Consider the following 21818-nt stretch of genomic DNA (forward strand, 5'->3'; position numbering starts at 1 on the left):
GGCTTGTACCATGGATGTAAAGCAGATGACTGCCCTTGACGTGGTCGGTGGCTGGCAGGATCGGTATTGTTCGGTCCGGGAGCTCTAATGCGATCTCGTACAGCTAAGACAGACCTAATTCGGTCAACGAGTGAGTCTACACCAGCGCACCAGAGCAGATTGATTCAGTAAGACGAGTTTGCTGCAATTAACCCTAAATTCATCAAAGATCACGATGTTTTATTTTACTGTATTTGCCCGCCTCTTGTCTGGGCTGCAGTACCGTTCAATAAGTACAGTACAGGAGGGTTGTCCGATTGGAAAAGGAACGAGGCCCTGTCAATAAATGTTTTAATTTCAATGGAAGGCATGAATTTCTAAAGCCAAACTCAGCGCATCCCAAGATCTTCACTTCCCACGGTCTCGCTGTTTCTGCAGGCGACACTAAGCTAGTAGCGCCTGGATGTGTCTTTCTCTCTCTCGCAAGCCAGGTACCCTCTGCCAAGGTGGGGCAGCGCGTCAATATCAGTCTAGTTATCAGGCAGAACAGGAACGATCTCCGACCATTCATGCTGCGATGCTTTGCTTTGCTTTGCGATTGCACATCGAAGTTGGATGACTGTTTTTCGGCACTGAGTTAATACAGTACAGCAATGAGCATGGATTAATCTTTGACATTGGCCACCTGGTCCAGGTCAGGTGTTTTATTATTATTAAAATTTGACTTTGCATTTAGCGATGCTTCTTTTTCGAATAGCGCTCGCTCAAGTCTGTTCGAGTCGCCGAAGCATGACGGACATGTTGTGCTTTGCTTGTTCTGCTTTGCTTTGTTTTGCTTTGGTTTGGCTTGGCTTGCTCGCTCCGCTGTACGCTCCCTTTGCTCGCTCGTTTGCTCGCTCGTGCAACTGGTTGTCACCAACAAACATCTCTTGAATCAAACTCAACTCAGCTTAACTCAACTCATCTCAACTCTGTTCTTGCCAGAGCTTGCACCAATCGCAATCCCACATGTCTTGAGCGCGGTCGGGCGCTTACAATGCACACATGCTCACCAACCTTCTCGCTTCTCGCTTTCGGGTTGCATTCGCTGCTTGCTTCCTGCATTGCCGCTGACTTCGCTAGCATGCGTCGGCAATGTTACTGCTTGTTGAGCCTTGTAGAGTCCACGACTTGAGCCACTCCCAATCGCGTCAGTCTCTGGTCCAAAGCCCGCAACTTCGAACATGGCTGCTTGCCGCATCTCGACATGTGCCATGGCCACAGTGCCCCCCCGACTTGCCTTGTGGCTGTTCGCTTCCCTGCCTTGCATATGAGTCTGTTGGTCATCGTTCTTGGCTTCTCCTCTCTCCCCGAGTTCCTTGTCGCTTGCCCGCCGCATACGTCCATCCTCCCTGCGCTCTCTCTACCTCGCTTCCTTCATTGCTTCCTTTCGAACCCTATTGCAACTTTGACGTTTGCCCTCGACAACCAACCAGTCCATCCGACCAACCCTCATCCAAAGTTCATCAGAGTTCAGATTGGACCAACGCATTATTTCTCTACAGATCTTCCGCTCAATCTGCCCTCTTCGTGGGACCACGCGGGTTCTAGATCGCTTCCTTCGCTCTCGACCTCGCCACCTTGTCCTCGATCCACCTCGGACGCTTGGCGCGCTCGGCCTAATCGCTTGACCTTTACCCTAATCATTCGCCTCGCGATTCTCTCTCGCTCCAGTCTAGATCCGCCTCATGCCTCAACCGTCAGGATCGGCTCCACAGCACCGGTAGACGCATTTCAGCTGAGTTCGCTTGCTAGCTCTATAACCGCTGCCATCTCGCTCCTATCTTGGCTCGCCCTACTGGACGCTATGTTACTTTCATCCCCACCCATATCTCATCCTTTCAAGCTTCATCACCACCATTAGCCTGCTCTCATCACCCCTCTCAACTAATAGAGATCATTGATCAAACGCTTCGACCCTATCCGACCTCTTCTAAGTGGATCCGCCGCACGAAAACATTGACCAGCTTGCTGTCCTGCCTTGGTCTTTGCATATCCATCCACCTTCTGTTGTCAAGTTGTACGCTCAACAGGCAACTGTCAGTATCTGTCATCTCGTCATCCTCTTCGCCTTCGACTGCCTGCCTAGTCGCAGCCCCGTTTCCGCCGCCGTCCTTTAGTTGCGGATGTCGGCCTGCGAATTTCTCTCCAACGCCTCGGACACGACCTTCTCGTGGCGTAATTCTTCACGGAGAATCCCCCATCTCGAGAAGAAACTACCCGGCCGTTCTCGCCATCATCCTGTGCGAAGGTCCAGGGATTCGTCTTCGAAAAGATCGGCTGCCTCTCCTCTTCACACCTCACTCTTCGACGGTGCTACAGATGACTACATTCCTCTGGGCCTAGCGAGCTACGGTCGACTTCAACTCGCGTCTGCAAAAGCAATCGCAGACATGGAACACCATTCCAGGCAAGGCAGGGTCACGTTACCTCCCCTTTCAACGCTCACAAGTTCCATCGATCTCGAACGCAGACGCGAGCATGCATCGGTTAACGATCTCCACCCCGCACATCATGCTGCAGTGATTCCTCCGCACGATGAAGTGATGCGTGACCTGTCAAGGAGAGGATCCCTGGTTCCGACAGACACAGCGATACGCGGTGAAAGTCGATGGCCAACAGAAGGTAGCGACTCGAGGTCGGTGCAGCCTGCCAGCCCAACCCGTTCACCTATGGTTCGCTCCAGATTGAGCCCACCTTCCAGCATTATTGCCTTTTCTCCACGCCATCCGCCGTCGACGCTCGTAGAATCGCCACGGCTCTATATGCGTGGTATCGCAGAACCGACGCGGCCGCGTTCCAACTCGTCGCCAAACAGGAACACACCGCCCACTGCGACGAGACGATCGTCGCTCGCCGTCGCCGTATCCTCCGAAGTGGATCGACTTCTCGAGAGCCTCTACCATGTGCAAGATGTCAACCGTCGTCTCGGCCTCAGCTCCGGCGGCCCGGCATCGCCATCCATCGTTTGCAGTCCCATGGCTGCAGAGCTACTTCACAACAAAATTCTGGATGAACTCGACAATATGGCGCTGTTCTCACAATCTCGAGCCGAGTCGGTCGCTCACCATCTCGGTGTTCGTACCTACGTTGCGCCGAGCCGAGCCGGGCAGATTCCGGACTCGAGTCAAGAGACTACCCAATGGAGCAGCAGTCTGCCTCCGCCCACCCTCTCTTCAGGTCAAACCGGTCATCTGGTCTGGCCACCCCACGAATCTCCCGAGAGGTCGTATCCATCCATCAGGCGCCTCACTTTGGAAGAGCAGCCCCATCGAAGTCTTGAGCAACGGCGTCAAAGCGTTGCGATCGACCGCGAGTTTCGAGACGCGCGTGGCGACTTGCATGCGGGAGGAAATGGTGTCTACGCGCCGCCAATGGTCCATGCTGATCCATCGCTTGGAACCAGTTCGAGAGCCATCTCGTTTGAGCAGTCACATCCTGCTCCGCATCGTCAGCATCGTAGCCTCCACTTTGACCACGGACCGACGGAGCTGTCTCGCTTTGAGGCTAAGAGCAGGATGAGCTACGATCACGCAATGCATCCCAGTGCCTCTTTCGGTTCTAGCAGTGCGCTGCAACCCATGCACTTAACTGAGAGTCGACATCAGCAGCAGATGGATCTGCTAGATCGCAGACGCCTGGCGGGCAAAGGCATGAAGAGGGTCCGGAAGCGCAAGAACGAACACCACCAGGAATGTCTCGGATGCCACGCCAAGGAGACGCCCGAGTGGAGAAAGGGTCCCATGGGTCCGCGGACGCTGTGCAATGCGTGTGGCCTCCTGTACGCCAAGCTGACCAAGCGAAAGCAGCAGGAGGCTGAAGCGGCCGCCAGAGAAAGCGGCAAGTCCGCTGCGGAGATTGTCAGAGAACGCGAAGAGTCGCCAGGAGCCAAGCAAGCGAGTCTGGAGGCGCTTCGAGCCGAGCTCAACCTGGCCAACGGCATGCGCAATCGGCCGACATCCTCGTCAGCAACTATGGGTAGTGCCGGAATGCTCAACACTCCTCTTCCGGCCTTCGGATACGGTCAATCTACTCAATTTGTCGAGGGCGTGCACAGCGATGACGCGCCTGGTCATCCCTGGCCCGCTCGGCAACCCGAAGACTTTCCACCTTTTGCTCACCAAGCCTCTGCTCGCCGGACGATCATGATGAGTCCTCATCGGTCCAACTCGCTAGGTCACGTTGGAAGCTTTGATCAGCTCACTGGACGTTCGTCGGCAAGTGCTGCCGCGTCCTCAGTGGAGACTTATACGCGCCCCGTGGCCACACGGCCATATACAGGGGGTGCAAGCCCTGCCCCGCGCCCTCTGCCGCTGGGGCAAGGTCGCCAACGATCACAGACCTTGCAGTCGCCCACTGCACCTTCCTTCTACGGCCCGGGACATGATCGTTCGCTGTCGCCCAGCCCTAACACCTCTCAAACGTACGGTTCGTCCGCACGTGGCGTACAGCGACGACCTCATCCGTATTCATAAATGTATTTGTCTCGCTAGCAATGGACAGTGCGCGCAGATATAGCGTCCAGGATCGTTCATGAATGATGCCTTGTGTGGCGGCTCTCTCTCGTGACGTTGCAGCGTAGGTGTTGTCTATCTGGCGCTTCGCCTCAGCGTGGTCTATATACGATGCAGGTCGGAATGGTGGGCTCGTGCATAGCACCCTCTCGGTGATGCCTCGACGTCTCAATGCTGGGCGCAGGCGCGGTCAAGACTGTGTCCACATGCCCAGCAGTCGTTGCTCGGGGATCTCCGTGCCCTGTGCTTATCGTCCTAGCTGGCCTTGTTGATAAGATGAAGCGAATTCAAGCAGAAGCGCTTGAATGCCTCGCGGAAAGGTCCTTCGAGCTGAATGTTTCTGAGGTCGGGGTTAGGGGTGCTCACACTTGGTGGCAATGCGTCCATCAGGGCGCGTTCAGAGTGGAAGTTAAGCGAGCTATTCAACAAGATAGAGCGCACACGTCTTACTTAGTCAAGCCACACCAACCTCGATCGTGACAACAGACTTTCCAACACCTTGACTAAGGCGTGCGGACTTTTCCGTGCTCAGCCCGGCCGAAGGTCGCAGGTCGGTTTTGCCGCCAACCCGCTTGTGACAGGGCCTGTATACTGGCTTCGATGGTGGCCTTCCACAACGCCAAGCATTCATCGGACAGTGAAGTCGTACCGATCCGGTCCGAAGAATTGACCGAAAGTTGATTTGACCGCCGAAAGTTGATTTGACCGACAAGATTTCAGCTCCGCCCATTGCCACTCCCCATGGCAGCCGAGCAGAAGGTTCAAATCACTTGTCGCACCGGTTTTAGAAGAGGCACGAGACACAAGCAATACAATGCGCTCAAAACACAAGGCAAATGAAACCTGAGAGAGGAGCGGCGAAATCAAACTTGCGTCGACGCGCGGGGTAGGCAGTCGAGTGAGGGATGCAAGAGAGCCAGAGTCAGTGCCTTCAAGCAAGAACAACGGGCACGTCAGGACACCTGAAACCAATGAGGGCTACCTTCGGCAGAGTCAGACCGGCGACCAAAATACTCCCCCACGCCGACGTCATGTGTGCTCTGGTGGTAAGAGCAGGAGCCAAGTGAGGCACTAGAACCGTTGCGAAAGGAGCAAGGCAGAGATCAACGCCCGAAGGCGAAAGGGTTGCTTTCCTGCGGTCGAATTTGCTTGGCACACGGTCGGGACGGTCAGGTCGAGGAGGCAAAATGACAAACCGCCGCTGTCATCTACAGGCGCGAGTTCAGTTCAACCGTGAAGCCGCAGAACATGGCAAAACTGCCAAGGCCGGCGAAAGAAGCGGACAGCTTCCCCGCGATCCGTCGACAGAAACGGCAGCTTTGCTTGAAGCCTGCGGGGCATGGCGACCTTTGCTGGCTCAAGAGTCTTCCCCATTCCAATGCCAAGACAATCGGAGATTGAATGTCACGCGATACCCCACGCCTGCAGGCCGCTTACCGAAGCGCATTCTGTCAGTTTGCGCAACTGGTTTTTCTTTAGCACACAGCTTTCGAACTGACTCTACCTCGCAAGAGCCTGCTCCCCGTGTTGGACAGGTGGCGAGTGAAGCGTCAACATTCCTTCTACTGTCGCTCTGTTGAGCCCTTGCCCAATTCGCCAATTACCTTCACTGTACCTTGCACTCTGCGTGGCAGTCTGATGCCTGTGTCTCGCTTCCCTTCTTCATCTTAGCGAGCCATCATCACGGCCGGCCACTTTCTCGTGGATTCGCTCCCCCACGTCAGGCGCACTTCGCTTGTAGACGGAGAACAGCGTCGACGTCGGATCATTCCGATTCCATAGTAAGCGCTGTACTTTGGAATAGCTGTCTCGTTGCAGCGGTCATCTTCGACGCTTTGATACACTAGCCAATGAGGTGGCACCCCTTTGCCGTTGCCTGTGCACGACCGTTGATCGCTCTGCATGGGTTATACTTCATCTTCTATTTCCATCCTGTCGCTGTATCGCGGGGCCCCGCCTGCAGGAACGTAGAACAACCTGTATTGTTCGCATGGCTCAGTGCTGCAGGCGTACAAGCTGTCGTGCAGTCGAGCTCCTGGGCTGTCCTGTTACACAGAAGCGTCTGCAAGTGCAGCTGGCACATGCACCCCGTTGTGTGGGGTTCCATTCAGCCAGTCGTCGGATCCAGATGAGGGCCCATGGACTCGATCAAAGCATAAATACCCACCAGAATCCCCCTCCTTCAATGGGCTCCCACCTCTGTCACAGCACGGACTTCTTCCTCCTTCTCCACGACACACCCTCTTCAATATGTTGCTCTCTCATCTGCGTGAAACGCCGCGTGAAGCGCGTGGCTGGCGTCTTTGGTTCAGCGCTTGGGCTGTTGGCGCTTTGGGTATCTCGCGAGGTCTTGACGAAGGTATCATCTCCGGCGTTCTCAAGCAGCACAGCTTTGTCAAGACATTCGGCTTTGACGACAACTCGCCTCAGGAAGCCACGATCGCCTCGCAGCTTCAGTTGGGTTCGGTCGCAGGCTCTGCCATCGCCTTCTTCCTTTGCGATCGTCTCGGTCGTCTCCGAACCTCGATGCTCGCTTGTCTCCTCTGGATCTTTGGCACTGCTATCTGGATGACCTCAGCTGGCATTCACGGGACTCACCACCCAGGCAACTACCACCAGCTCCTTGCTGGTCGCTTCATTGCTGGCCTGGGTGTTGGTTTCACTCCTGTTGTCGCCCCCGTCTACCTCGCCGAGATTGCCCCAAAGGCGATCCGCGGTCTCTGTGTTTGCATCTTCTCTGGTAGTGTTTACATTGGGTGAGCTTACCACTTCGAGTCATTCCAGCTGGCGTTTCTTGGCTGGACTGCATTGCTGACTCCGCTTCCCTTTCTATTTACACTTTGAAGAATCTTGCTTGGCTACTTGTCTAATCTTGGAACTTCGATCCAATTCAACGATGCAAGACAGTGGACGATTCCCGCAAGCATCAACTTCATATTTGCCGGATTGACCTTCATCGGCTGTCTCTTCGCCAAAGAGTCACCTCGTTGGCTCATCAAGCAAGGTCGATACGAAGAGGGCCGCAAGGTGCTCAGCTACTTGCGAAACTTGGATGAAGACCATCCTTTCGTAGTCAACGAGATCGAAGTTATGGAGCAGCAAATCCAAGCAGAGAAGGAAGCGCTTGAAGGACTCAACATGTTCCAGATCCTCAAGAAGCTCGTTACCAACAAGAACAACCAGTACATTCTCTTCCTTGGGCTGGGTATCCAAGTGCTCGGTCAGCTTAGTGGCGGAGGTGTCTACACGATTTTTGCTCCCAAAATCTTTGGCCTGCTTGGCGTTCCAGGTGGAACAAGGACCAAGCTGTTTACGACGGTGATCTTTGGTATCGTTAAGCTGCTGTCGTCGCTCGCCGCCGCGTTCTTCCTGGTGGATCTACTCGGCCGCAAGACGGCAGTGACAACGGGTCTGCTCTTGCAGAGCGTGTGCTCACTCTACCTCGCTCTCTTCCTCAAGCTGACTGCCGGTGTCACCAAGGCAACCGAGACGCACTCGGACAAGGCGGCTGCCACGGGGGCCATCTTCTTTTTCTACCTGAGTGGACTTGCCTGGGCGATCGGTGTCAACTCGGTGCAGTACCTGACGCAGACCGAGATGTTTGACATCACCGTACGAGCGCTCGGCGTCGCCGTGGTGTCGCTGGTGCACTTTGCTATGCAATACGCTGCCACTCGCACGCTCAACCCCATGCTTCATGCGTGGGGCAACTTTGGAACGTTCCTCTTCTACGCCATGATCGCCCTCACGGGCTGCCTGTTTGTCTTCTTCTTTATGCCCGAGACGGCTGGCCTGCAGCTCGAGGACATCCACAAGCTGTTCGAGAAGCCCTGGTATGCTATTGGCTGGACCCAGAACCGCCCAGCCAGCAAGCGCAAGGCGAGCTCGAAAGACACCCTGACCGACGAGCCACAGATCGCTAGCGACCTGTCGTACGACGAGCAGAAGAAGTCGCTCGACGAGGGAGCAGACGAGAAGAAGCACTAGACCCGGTGACTCTAGCTGTGCGGGTGCCAGCTTTGCGTTCTGCGTTCTGCGCTCTGCGCTCTCCGTCCTTATCCCGCGGTTCACGTCTGATTGTACCCTAGATCACAGTGTGTTTAGAAACGGAATGTCATCTTTGCGCCCTCTTTTCTTTCTCTCTCGCATCCTTTTCGCGTCGGCGGGCGCTATCGGCAAAATCCGATTTGTGGGAATGGTGTGTGCACAGTTTGACAGCTGCACCAAAATCGAAGCGGAAAAGGCAGACACAAAAAGACGAGAAGAAAAACAAGGAGAAAAAAGGAGAACCGTTGTTGACTCAATACAGTAAAACGAAGAATACAGGAGTATAGTAGGAGAAAGTAGCTCGATATGCGTCTGCCAGAGCATCCACCCTCGTTTGCGACTTCAAACCGCTGGACAGCACCCATGCAATGACCAGCGGTTTCTTGCACGACTTTCGAGACCTGCTGACCACCCGCAAACCAAAACCAAAACCCAAAAAAAAACAAGGGCGGTGCGAGTCGGGTTCGAACCGACGCTCGCAGAGCGAATTAGTTAACCAGCGTGAAACACGGCTGTTGAACTGCGAAATCATCTCATTCAAGACTAACCCCTTAACCACTCGGGCATCGCACCATAGATCCACTGGGCGTGTCGAAAATTGCGACCATGTAGACTGGCGCGGGGCGTCACACTTTCTGGACCAAAGCCGACGACTGATGCGGTCTCTCTCTCTCCTCTGCTCACCACTCACCACAGTGGACTTGCGCTTTCCAGAGCAGTGCACGCACACTTGTCGAACACGCGCCACTCCTTTGCGGCCAGGTACCAAAGACATGATGCAAAACACATCCGAGTGCAGATGAAACGAGAAAGCTGAGCTCCGATGAGAAGAGCGTCACAATTTTTATGTCATTGCGGATGAGCGAATAACATGGGGGGGGTGTTGGCTTGCATGTTTTGTACAAAGAAGACTGTTTTGTGATGCAGTGTAGACTCCGCGCGCCATTCGGTCGGAAAGCAACGCAGAGCGTGTGTGGGGGGGCGGGGAACGTGCTCGGGCGGCTTGAGGCGACGTCCCGCGTACAATGGAAGATGGTGAAATGGTCGGAGGCTGGTGACGAGAGACGTGTTGGAAGAGAGGGCGATTAAAGACAGAACATGTCGCATTGAGGCTAGCATGTGCATTTAGCGCATGATGATACCGTCGAATCGCTGCTTGAACCAAGCGGCGGTCTCCTCCTTCTTGACACGGTGGGGGGCACCGACACGGGCGACACGCTGCTTGCGGCGGGCGACACGGGCACCGGCGCGGGTCATGCAGACGAAGAAGTCCATACCGAAAATGCCGATCGAGGGGTCGTACTTGATGCCCAAGTCAATGTGCTCAGTGACACCGAAGCCGAAGTTGCCTGTGTCGGAGAAGTTGCGGCGGCGGAGCTCGTACTCCTTGACCTTGAGACCACGCTCGATGATCTCCTCGGCCTTGGGGCCGCGGATGGTGACGTGGCAGGCGATCTTCTCGTTACGGCGGATACCGAAGCCACGGAGCGTGTAACGGGCCTTGCTGGTGACGGGGGTCTGACCGGTGAGCTGCTCGAGCACCTTGGTGGCACGGGTCAGTCTGTCACCCGACTCACCGACCGAGATGTTGACGACGAGCTTGTCGACCTTGAGCTCCTGTGGAGGGGTGGGCATGCGCAAAGGGGAAGAGACAGAGTCAGTAAGCGTGTAACGATGTGTGCGACGGCGCGTCCGTGGCTGTCCGCAAAGCATCGTGCGCCTCGTGCATGCAATCGCCTGTTGTCTGGGTGAATGGGCGAGTGGATGATGCCATGTGATGCTGGAGCGTTGAAAGGTGGCGGAAGGTATAACGAAGAGAGAAGGGCCACCGAATCGTCTCACTTGAGATCACTCAAACTGCCCAAACAGATACCACCGTCGGCGGGGACCCCATCGGCCTTGAATGTCCACCTTGTTCGGAACACGTGGCGCTTGGCGACTATACCGGCTGAAGCGAGCCTTCCGATAAAGACGTCCAACGCCGGTATCCAGCATGGCTCCTCTACCGATTTATTGGACATGGTGCCTTGCCGGAGAGTGCGAACCTGTGTCATCCTGGATTTGTCTCCTATGTTGATTTCGCCACTGACCGCAAGCTCTCCTCCAACAATTCTGATATCTGCATCGTGTCGAGGTGTGGCGCAGATGCTCCAAGACGTCATGCGATAGCTTTTCGGGACTGTACGGTGTGCAAAGAATGGTGTGCGGGTCGGCTGCTGTGCATTTATGGAAGGTGTATGTTGGGTCTCTGCTTGAATTGTAGATACGATTATTGTCGCTCAGCCGATAGAGCTGGTGAGAATGCGTAAAAGTATCTGTGACATGGTCGGTTGGCAATTCCAGCACGATGTTGTAGGTTGCGTGCCGGTGTTTGCAGACGAGGCGACGATGCTGTGCGATGCAATGCGGTGCAGTGGGTCGATTGGTGCCTGGGCGGAGCGGCAGCTAGGTCGAGATACTAACCTTCATAGGGTTGATAGCCTTGCTGGATTCCGCCATCTTGTATAATGCGATTGGGTGATGATCTTGATGGATGATCGTGACGAAGGAGGTAATGTCAAGTGCGATTCGAGGTTTGCGCAATCTGCCAACTCCAGGCGCCGCGAGGTTCTGTGCTCTCGGAGCCTGAGAGCCTGACTTGAGAGTTCGCCGCCCCGCTGCTGCTGTCGGTACTGCCTAGCTTGCCTGCCTTCCGTCTCGTTGGACTCAAGCGATCCCCACTGCCCTGGGGCGGCACTTCGCATGCGAACGGAATTTCTCACCTTTTTCGTTTGCAGTGTCGGCCGAGGTGTTTACAGAGCACGTGATAAGTGCCTTGAGCGAATTTCGGAAATGTTATTCACTTAGACTAAGGACGATACGGTCTAACATCTGACACTGAGGATCGCTCCATCACCCGATTTCTAATCCATCGACCTTGTTGTTTGTCCAATGCCACGAGGCCAGCTGTGCTGCAAGCACAGCTGTGTCGTTCGCAGCTCTGCACCAGGCCCAGACGACGACTGCCTCGACACAAGACCACTGCAACTTCAGTTGTTTCTGCAGGCACACGGTCTACAGGCCTGTACATGGGAGCAAGGACTGCTGAGCAAATCGAGGGCTGCGAAGAAGCGCGTGACAAGCGGGTCTCGAGGCACCGTTTGTGGTGCGACTCCTGTGGTTCTCGTGGCAGCTGTGATGACGATCAACGCACCATTTGTCGACGATCAGCGTTTTGTATGCCAACGTTCCACCTTGTCTTGTGACTTGGTGTACACCAGAAGGGTCTCTCTGCAGGCCGCATCGACGCGCGCTAGGCGCGCCACAAGAGCTAGGGGTTCAGGGTAACCTGGCGAGGGCGGAATGCGAAACGAGAAACAGCCCTACGCCCTCCGCCCAGCTTTAGCTGAAGAGAATGTCAGTGAGTCGATTCTGAGGCGCTGGACTACTTTGGATTAGAAGTGGGTTGACCAAGACGCCGCTGCTGCTTTGACATGTGCTTCAGAAGAATCGAGGCGAGATGAGATGGAGATAGCAGGGGGCGGCAGCATGCGCATAGCGACACCAGACAGGAAGGGTCTTCGAAACTCCTCTCTGCTCTCTCGAAGGCTGGCCGACGACGATGTTGAGCTGGCGAAAGACTGAGCTCTAATCGTTGGGACGGGCAACACCATGCAGCATTGCAGCAGACGGGGCAGACGGACAAGACGGGAAGATCGATCGACTGAAATCCAAGCGCTGATCATCGCCGAACTTTTGCAAGTCTAGAGCGAAGGATGGATGGGATAGGATGGACTGCATCGAATGCATCGACGAACATGGCTCCCGATAAACAAGTCCTGAAAAAGCGCTCTTTTGCGGACGACTGCTCGCCGCTTCGCAGCCTTCAGACCCGAGCGCTTCGCCGGCTTGCTGCTGTGCTTGGAGGACTGCAACCACTTTCTGTTGGCGATAACGGTCTTGACGGTCTCGGATTTGAACCGTCATTCCTCACCCTTTGGCAATGTGAGACTGCTGCACGGCGTTGAGCCGATGCTCTGTCTCCTATTCCCTATCGCCGTATCTTTTGCAGCAAAGACAATGCGTTCTTCGAAGGACGATAGAGGCAGAGAGTCCGTGATGTCCTATCAATCGTCGGCCTTGACTTCAGAACTGTCTGTTGTCTAGCCTTGCAATCCTTTTGCTGTGCTGTGCTGTGCTGTGCTGTGCTGTAAGAAAAGGGGGTGTCGCTCGACTCGCCCGTCTTCTGAGTCCGTTCGCCTCGTTCGCTCCACGAGCTGGCGCTTTGGACGGACGGACGCAAGCCCACCACAGCACGCAAGCGGCGGAGAGGCTGGGACGAACGACGGAACCCGAGTGACGCTATGCCTTTATCACACCGGCGCACTGGGGCAGTCTACGCATTGACAAAGTCCAAGGTCAGATCGCGCGAGGAGTTTCGGGCTGGAATTTCAAACGTGATCAAAAATAAATAAATGCATAAAATACATTATGAGCTCATTTGGAGCCTGCACTGCGCTTGAGCCCTGGGCCCAAGCTGGAGGAATTTCGAAGAGGAAAAAGCCACACGGCAGATCCAAACGGCAACTCGTGACTTTGCAAGACTGTGTGTGGTGTGAGCATTCGCCGCCAGGATTTTCTCCACACATAAGCAAAGACAGCAGCAGCAGCATTAGCAGCGCAGAGCATTGTTTTCCTGGTCAATTGTCGCCCAGCCCGCCTGTGCGATACGTGGTTCTGTTTACGGCCTCTGTTGATCGTCGTTGTGCCTCCTCCCCCTCCTTTCGAGTTCTTGTGATCTTGGTGTTGAAAAACGGGCTATCCGACGGCCAGCGCATGGCGAGCGGAAGGGCACTCTACCAAGATGAAAGCAAGCGAATCAAGGGAGCGAAACGAGCGAAAGGTGAAACAAGTGTGACTGGAATTACGCTGTGCGTTTGGCGTCGGCTGTCTAGAAACGCAACGCCTTCGCAGCAGCAGCAGCCCGCGGCAGCACAGCAGCACAGCAAAGCGACGTTTTATCCGTCAGCAAGTTGCATCACCTCGCTCGCTCGCTCACTCAACACTTCAACACTTCTCGACATCTCACGAGTCCACACACTCACTCTCTCACCCTCCTGCCCAGCCAAACCTCCAGCCAAGAATCGCATTACACTCCCCTCAGCTTGGCTCGCTTCCCTCGCTCTCTCGCCATTCTCTCGTCAGGAACACTTGATGCGGTTGGAACGACTCGCATAACGCTCCTCATTCTGCTCTGGCTGTGGCTCTGGCTCTGTATCTGTACCACCTCCCCTTGGCCTCACGCACTCGTCACTCGTCACTCGTCACTGCCACCAACATCGACCATCGTCACCATTCGCCTCACCACCACCAACACCACGTATCGCCGTCTGGCTCCACATCATCACCACTAGCCTTCTTGCGCTGTAATGCATCTGCTCTCGTAGCCTTGGCTTTTCGGAGCTAGTCTTTTGTTCTATCTCTACTTTTCTCGCCGAGCCTCTCTTCTCAACTTGGCCTTTATCTCCGTAGTCCATCTTTATCAACACATCAAGCACCTGGAGGTGATACAATGTCGACGTGTCTCATACCATCGCACTAAACGTGTTCCTCTTCTTCTAATCTTGGCTCCTCTGTCACGCTCTCTTGTGTTCAGTCAGCCACCATGTCATCCGTTGTTGCAGCTCACTCCGAGTCAGCGCTCGGGGCGTCTACCTCTGGAGGCGACGACGCAGCCGCCGTCGCCTCGAGTGGTGCGATAGAACCTCCCGATAACAGTACAAGTCTCCACGCTGTGTCTGAAGGTCTGCGCAGCCTCGCCATCTCCTCCAGCTCCCCTAGCGCTACCCCCGCCATCAACGAGGATTCTCAATCCAAACCTGGCTCCTCGTTCCCACCACCGGCATCTTCATCCAAGCTGGCGGATCGTCTCACGCATTCGAACCTTCCAATGCACCTCCCAGCTGCTGCTTCCTTCTCCACAAGCCCCTCTAGCCGATACGGCCGTCATTTTGCCATGTCCAACTCCAGCTCCCTCGACTCGCAGCTCAACTATGACAGCTACCTCGGTGTGCCAGCAAGCCCGAGCATGAGCGAAGGCCTCACGGACAGTCCAGGCAGCGTGTCCAGCGTGTCCAGCTTCCGACGCGGCGATCTCGCCGACATTGAGGATCTTGACCTCGAACCCGAGCTCGAGACCGTCAGTGAATGCGACGAAGAGTCCAGCAGCCTCTGCTCCCTCGACATTGGCATCGACCTAGATTCAGACTCGGAGCGGGCGAGCTCACATGGCGGTGACCACGACCACCTACCTGCAAGCGCCTTGGCTCTTGCCCTCGCCTCGTCTCACTCCTCTCGCCACGCTCCTCACCGACCCGCTTCCCAGGGTACAGCTGCATCTGACTATGCCCGTCGAAAGCGCAGCGAGTGGTTACTCAACAACTATGCCAACAAGATCGCTGCCCGCCGCCCTCGCCGTGTCAAAAAGGGGCGCATCTCTGAGATCGTCGAAGAAGGCGGCGAGGCCATCAACACCACCGTAATGCCCAAGCCCTCCTTCCCCTCGGGTGGCTCCGATTGGTCTTGCGAGGTTTCAGGTCCACCCCTTGCTCCTCCACGAAGCGTGAGCCCCTCTGACACGGTACCCACCATTCCATCACCGCTGTGTTCGTGCGTCAGCGCCGAAAGCGCTCCCACCGCTGCTGCGACCGGCCTAGAGGAGAGTGTCGAGACCATCAAAGACGACCGAGAAGCAGTCAAAGTGCAAGAACATACGGCATCGAGTCTGGATGCAAAGCGTCCCGAAACCTACATCGAACCGGCAGCGCGAGCGAAAAGCGACGGAGCGACGGAACGTCCGCACCAGACGGAATCTGAGCCCTCGCCTCCTCGTCTCTCGCGATCGTCGAGCCGACGCAACTCGTCGCCGGTCAAGCCGACCAAGCTGCGTCCCTGTTTCCGACGGCAGTCTTCACATCAGTCGGGCGCGTCAACGCGAGAGTCATCCTGTGAGCGCGAGTCGACACGGGGTCGATCCGTGCGCTTCAGCAGCAGACCTCCCCAGGAGCTGCGTACCCATAGCCCCGTCGAATACGATCGCAAGAGCTGCCCTGTCAATAATCGACTCAGTCCCGCTGATGTCGAGGAGCTGAGGACCATGAAAATGGAGATGGGGCTCTTGGAAGCAAGGTGGGCAGCGGTGGCTGCATGCAAGCCCAGAAAGGTGGCAGGCACCGAGGGCACCACCAAGCCCGAAAACCACAACGCTTACAATGCCGGCATCGCTGCCATTTCCGCCTCGCAAGAGCGTACACCTGCCTGCGGTGCTGAGTCAGACTCGACGCTAGGACCAGGCTCAGTAACCAGTCCTGCGGCGCGCTTGCGCCATCAGAAGGAGCGCGAGCGTCAACAGGAACGTCAGCGCAACCTGCCACACTACATGCGTAATCGACCCGGGCTCTCCTCGACCCAGACCGAGCCGCTTTCGTCCGAGGCTCTCTCGATACGAAGCAAGTTTGGACATGCACCTCCGCCTCCGCTCCCGGGTATGCCGTCAGCGCGCCCTTCGTCTGCATCACCGAGTCGCTCCACTTCGGTTCCACCTAGAAATCGCGCTGGTCTGGAAGAGGCGTCCGCGCCTCGCCGCATGAGCTGCCAATCCATACCCACGTCTAGCATGCCGGCGCCCCACCCAGCCGACCTGCCTGTACCCGTGCTGACCCAAACCAGTCCATCGCCACCGTCGTCGCCGCGATCGAGCCTGCACAAGCACACGCCTCACGCGCTACGCTTGTCGGAACGTGGCCGACCAGGATACGGTGCAGCGGCTCCATCGGCCTCGCCATGGTCGACCGCATCGAGCTCGGCGACATCTTCGATCTACTCGAGCACGTACTTCCCTAGTGCCTCGGCATCGCCCACGCCCTGCGTGAACTATCACGGAAGCAACGGCTACGACAGCCCTGCCTCCGAGTTCTACGAAAGCGGTAGCGAGTATGACATGGTCTGCTGAAGACAGGCCGCCCCTCACACCATGCCGCTTCCTTCTTCCCACTTTCCTTCCTTCGGACCTTTCTTCCCCTTCCTCTTTCGTCTTCTTTCCCCCTTTCCCCCTTCCCCGTACAGTGTGTTCTGTTGTCTGTTCCCTTTGCATTGTCGTTGTTACGTTATTTTTGTTTGTGCTGCCGTTGTCACCGTTCCCCTTTTGCACCTCTGTTCCTCTTCCCCCTCTCGACCTTCGAGGTTCTTCTCTGTTGTCTCTATCCTTAGCTACCTATGTACAGTATCGCATCTGCTCTCATTGAATCGATCCATATCGGGCACCTCTGTTCTCGACTGTGTTCTGCACGCGACGCGTAAAGTGGCTTTGAGCAACAGCGCGGGTTTTGATGTTGTGAATCTCACATTCGATTTGTAATCGACGGGGTGAGCTTTGTATTGTTGCTCGCTTCCTCTGTACTCAACCTTTGCTACAGTCTGCTATTCACGATCGGTAGAGGCATAATTTTCCGATTTCAAGAATGAGGGGTGAACGAGTTTTCAAATATCTCGAACATTTCCAAACCTCTCTCAGTCGCAAAGTTCGATTTTTGCGTCGTGTCTGACAAGGTCGCGGGCACGAGAGCAGAGGACCTTGTGGCAGACAGTTTCCCAGAGCTGGCTGCTCTCCCGCCTGAACCCTACGGAGAGGGTGCAGAAGTTGAAAGAAAGGACAAAAATTTGCGCTGCGCCACTCACTGTGGCCCCTTTGCTCAGCCCCAAGCAACGACGGCACACACCCACACCCAACCACACCGACACACACACGACAGGCAGTTCTGCTGTACCCGCCAGAGGAGCGAGAGAAGAGTAAGGTCCACCAGATTGGCTCAGTCACAACAACTCGCAATCGCAGTCTGCTGTATCGGATTTTTCTTTGCCTTTGGCCACTGAGCCAAATGTTGGATCGAATTGAATATAGTTAAACGAGATTGCTGCTACTCCTCACTTCTCGCCACCATCCCCCCCCTTTCTCCCCCCAATCATGACTTACGAAAACAACACACATCAGCAGAACGGTGCTGGCGCCGCCGGAATTGAGTCCAGGTTCGCCAACATGTCTGTCCAGAACGGCGCCGCTGGCGGTGCTCCTCGCAAGGCCTACGTCCCACCTCACCTTCGTGGCCAGCCGCAGTCGGAGCAGGCCGCTTCGCTCAACTCTTCCGCTGCTACGTTCAGCCCTCGTGCTCCTGCCGCCTTCAACAGCAACGGCCACGACAATGGCCCCCCTGCCGCTCCTGCCGCCTTCAGCAGCTTCAACCGTGGCGGCCCTCGTGGCGGCGCCGGTGGTTGGGATACCCCTTCCTCTGGTGGCGGCTACGGTGGTGCCCGCGCGGGCGGTGGTGGCTACGGCGCCGGCCCCCGCAGCGACGGCTTCGGTCAGTGGAAGGACGGCCAGCACGTTCCCGGCCCGCACAACGCTCGTCTGCAGAAGGAGCTCTTTGGCGAGGCCGGCGACGGTCTCCACCAGAGCACCGGTATCAACTTTGACAAGTACGGTGACATTCCCGTCGAGGCCAGCGGCCGTGACGTTCCGGACCCTGTCACTGAGTTCACGTCGCCTCCTGTCGATGCCCACCTGCTCGAGAACATCAAGCTTGCCCGCTACACCCACCCCACCCCCGTTCAGAAGTACTCGATCCCCATCGTTGAACTCGGCCGTGACTTGATGGGCTGTGCCCAGACTGGTTCCGGTAAGACGGGTGGTTTCTTGTTCCCCATCCTGTCGGCCCTCTTCACTCACGGTCCTCCTCCCCCCTCGCCCGAGATGGCCCAGGGTGGGTACGGCCGCAGAAAGGCGTTCCCCAGCACGCTCATCCTGGCTCCTACTCGTGAGCTTGTCTCGCAGATTTACGACGAGGCTCGCAAGTTCACCTACCGATCTTGGGTCAAGCCTGCCGTCGTCTACGGTGGTGCCGACATTGGCTCTCAGCTCCGCCAGATCGAGCGCGGTTGCGATCTTCTCGCCGCTACCCCCGGTCGTCTCGTCGACCTGATGGAGCGTGGCCGCATCAGCCTCAGCAACGTCCGCTTCCTCGTACTCGACGAGGCCGACCGCATGCTCGACATGGGTTTCGAGCCCCAGATCCGTCGCATCGTCGAGGGTGAGGACATGCCTGGCGTCATGGACCGCCAGACGCTCATGTTCTCTGCCACCTTCCCTCGCGACATCCAGCTGCTCGCCAAGGACTTCCTCAAGGAGTACGTCTTCCTTTCCGTCGGCCGTGTCGGTTCCACTTCGGAGAACATCACACAGAAGATCGAATATGTCGAGGACGACGACAAGCGCTCGGTGCTGCTCGACGTGCTCGCCTCGATGCCCAGCGGCGGTCTCACGCTCATCTTCGTCGAGACTAAGCGCATGGCCGACATGCTCAGCGACTTCCTCCTCCGCTCCAACATTGCCGCCACCTCGATCCACGGCGACCGAACGCAGCGCGAGCGCGAGCGTGCCCTTGAGCTCTTCCGATCGGGCAAGACGCCCATCATGGTGGCTACTGCCGTCGCAGCTCGTGGTCTCGATATCCCTAACGTCACCCACGTTGTCAACTACGACCTTCCCTCGGACGTCGACGACTACGTCCACCGCATCGGTCGTACCGGCCGTGCCGGTAACACCGGCCACGCCACCGCCTTCTTCAACCGAGGCAACAAGAACATTGTGCGCGACCTGCTCGACCTGCTCAAGGAGGCCAACCAGGAGGTGCCCCAGTGGCTCGAGGCCGTGGCCCGCGAGAGCATGTTCGGCGCGAGCGGTGGTGGAGGACGTGGCGGTCGTGGTCGCGGTCGCGGCCGTGGCGGTGCCTCGTCGTTCGGCAGCCGTGACGCTCGTAGCGTTAACGGACCCTCGTCTGGCGCCGGTCGTGGCTTCGGCGGCGGCTACGGTGGCGGTATGGGCGGTGGCTACGGTGGTGGCATTGGCGGTGCTGCTGCCTACGGCGGTCCTCCCCCTGCTTCCAACGGCGGCAGCTACGGCGGCAACTCAGGAGGATCGTGGTGGTAATCGCATCATCTCGGTGCAAATCGACTGCCGATGGGTCCGCACGTCACGCCTTTAGTGCAATTTCGCTGCCGTGACGTGATGATCTCGATCTTGTCTCTCTGCTCGACCGTTTCCTGTCCGATCATCCGTTCCATTCGCACCCGGCCTCTCTCAACGCACGATCATCGTTTACATCCCCCAAACAAAAGCATAGCGGACAATTTCTCTCGTCGCATCTCTTCACTTCTTTCTTCTCCCTTGTTGTGGTCACAGCACGGTCGATCTCTCGGGCTCGATCTGCTCCTGCAATTTGGGGGAAACCTTTTCCCACACAAGCCTTTGCATGGTCTCTGTAAGCTAGCAGCGCATCGAGGCGCTGTTCGGCTTGACAATTTTTTCCGTCTTGGTCCTTGCAGCACTAGTCTGTGCTGTAGACCATGACTCGACTCTTACCGAGTGGTTCTCATCTGGTTCCCGTTAATCTGCATCCACCTTTGCATCACTTAGAGAGTCACGCATACATAAGTTCCAACATCAAGATACCATGCAAGCAATCGTTTTTCCCTCGCAACGTAGTACGGCCTCATTCGCAGACAGCCCTCCCATATCGCATCGACTCTTATTCGGTGCGCACGCCCATCCCCAGCTTTGGCTCTTCTCTGGTCTGCAAGAATAGGTCCGCCCTACATACTCGACTCGAGTCGATGTTTCCCGACGCCCACTCAGAAGCATCGTGACCTGTCTTCGACTCTGGCTCACCCGATACCCCTACCTCTTCTTCCTTTCATCACGTCAAATTGTCTGCTTGACTCATACTTACCCGTCTCGACCCTCATCATCGATCGATTCGGGCCTTCAACTCACTTTTCAGCATCGTGTGTACTTGTAGTGGCCACCCGTTTCTTAGTTCGGGATGGCATGGCCGTGGTTTGCCCCTCGTCCTCCATTCGGTCCAGCCTGCTCTTTGTTCATGTAGATACTCTTTTCTCAAATGCATCTTCACTGTCCATATCTCTTCGCTTTCTCGACGTCCTACTCATTTTGTGTTGTTCCAAAATTTGGAATATTTACCGTGATGATCGCTGTCGAGGAAGGAAAGCGTTGAAGCTTTGGCCAGCTTTGCATCGAGCAGGGTGACCTAACAGTTGGACCTTTTTTTATCTGTGCTAACCAAACGCGCGCAGAAGTCGCACGGAGCAATCGGTAATCGTATGAAGCCGGGTGGCGAAGTGGAACAGGTGACCTTTTGAACCATGCCTTTGCCTCCTGACGTCCCTTAATCCTCAACATCATCAATACCATCGCTAGCAACATGACCATTATCGTGCACCACCTGAACAACTCGCGCAGTCAGCGCATCCTGTGGTTGCTCGAGGAGATGGGCATCGACTACGAGATTAAGCACTACGCTCGAACCGCTCAGGGTACCGCGCCACCCGAGCTTCTGGCCGTCCACCCCACGGGCAAGTCGCCGCTGATCACCGACACCAACAACGGCAAGAACAATGTCGTCGCCGAGTCTGGTGCCATCGTCGACTATCTCATTCGCCACTACGGACAAGGCAGGTTCGTACCTGCTAACCCTGACCGGATCGACGACGACGTCTTCTGGAACCACTTTGCCGAAGGCTCGCTCATGCCGACGCTGGTCATGAAGCTCGTGTTCAGCATGATTCCTCCCAAGATGCCGTTCTTTGTACGACCTATCGGGAACGCCATCGTCAGCAATGTCAACTCGGCCTTCCTCGATCCGGATCTCAAGCGCAAGTCCGGGTTTGTCGCCGACGAGCTCGACAAGAAGTGCGATGGTGGCAATGCCTGGATTGCTGGTGGCGACAAGGACGGCAACCCCACCGCCGCCGATTTCCAGATGGCCTTCCCACTCGAAGCCGCGCTCTCCGGCCGCATCTCGAACCTTCCAGCATCGATCAAGACCTATGTAGGGAAGATTCACGCTCGTCCCGCGTTCCAGCGTGGTCTCGAGAAAGGCGGTCCTTACGCATATGCTTGATAATCACGCTGCTCCGGTTCCTCTCTTCTCGGCGTCATTTCCACACTGCGACTTCTTCGTCTGCTGGCTGGAGCCAAGTCGTTCGAGATCGATCAAAGTGCATGCAAGATTCGAACGGGTTCAGTGTTTGGCGCACTCCCGTAACGAGATGACCAACCACCATACCACCTCTGCTTGGAATCCAGGACCACGACTAATATAATTGCTATGAGATTGCCTGCCAGTCCTA

General features: G+C 56.3%; 6 protein-coding genes across 6 annotated transcripts; 5 read left to right on the forward strand and 1 right to left on the reverse strand.

Annotated features, from left to right (window-relative positions):
- Window positions 1-2783: 2783 nt before the first annotated feature.
- Window positions 2784-4493, forward strand: EX895_001513 (uncharacterized protein; the record flags this gene model as incomplete). Its single annotated transcript, XM_029882112.1, has 1 exon — window positions 2784-4493. The coding sequence occupies one exon, from the start codon at window positions 2784-2786 to the stop codon at window positions 4491-4493; it is 1710 nt and encodes a 569-aa protein (XP_029741713.1).
- Window positions 4494-6782: 2289 nt separating this feature from the next.
- On the forward strand, window positions 6783-8519 carry EX895_001514 (uncharacterized protein; the record flags this gene model as incomplete). Its single annotated transcript, XM_029882113.1, has 2 exons — window positions 6783-7288; window positions 7379-8519. 2 exons carry the CDS (start codon window positions 6783-6785, stop codon window positions 8517-8519), a joined length of 1647 nt encoding a protein of 548 aa, XP_029741714.1.
- A 1185-nt stretch (window positions 8520-9704) lies between these two features.
- Window positions 9705-11078, reverse strand: EX895_001515 (uncharacterized protein; the record flags this gene model as incomplete). The annotated part of the gene is made up of 2 exons (XM_029882114.1): window positions 9705-10196; window positions 11043-11078. The coding sequence occupies 2 exons, from the start codon at window positions 11076-11078 to the stop codon at window positions 9705-9707; spliced, it is 528 nt and encodes a 175-aa protein (XP_029741715.1).
- A 3145-nt stretch (window positions 11079-14223) lies between these two features.
- Window positions 14224-16569, forward strand: EX895_001516 (uncharacterized protein; the record flags this gene model as incomplete). The annotated part of the gene is made up of 1 exon (XM_029882115.1): window positions 14224-16569. One exon carries the CDS (start codon window positions 14224-14226, stop codon window positions 16567-16569), a length of 2346 nt encoding a protein of 781 aa, XP_029741716.1.
- Window positions 16570-17580: 1011 nt separating this feature from the next.
- EX895_001517 (uncharacterized protein) lies at window positions 17581-19599 on the forward strand (the record flags this gene model as incomplete). Its single annotated transcript, XM_029882116.1, has 1 exon — window positions 17581-19599. One exon carries the CDS (start codon window positions 17581-17583, stop codon window positions 19597-19599), a length of 2019 nt encoding a protein of 672 aa, XP_029741717.1.
- A 1291-nt stretch (window positions 19600-20890) lies between these two features.
- On the forward strand, window positions 20891-21589 carry EX895_001518 (uncharacterized protein; the record flags this gene model as incomplete). The annotated part of the gene is made up of 1 exon (XM_029882117.1): window positions 20891-21589. One exon carries the CDS (start codon window positions 20891-20893, stop codon window positions 21587-21589), a length of 699 nt encoding a protein of 232 aa, XP_029741718.1.
- Window positions 21590-21818: the final 229 nt, after the last annotated feature.

The sequence above is a fragment of the Sporisorium graminicola genome, chromosome SGRAM_11, assembly GCF_005498985.1.
Source record: "Sporisorium graminicola strain CBS 10092 chromosome SGRAM_11, whole genome shotgun sequence".
NCBI lineage: Eukaryota > Fungi > Basidiomycota > Ustilaginomycetes > Ustilaginales > Ustilaginaceae > Sporisorium > Sporisorium graminicola.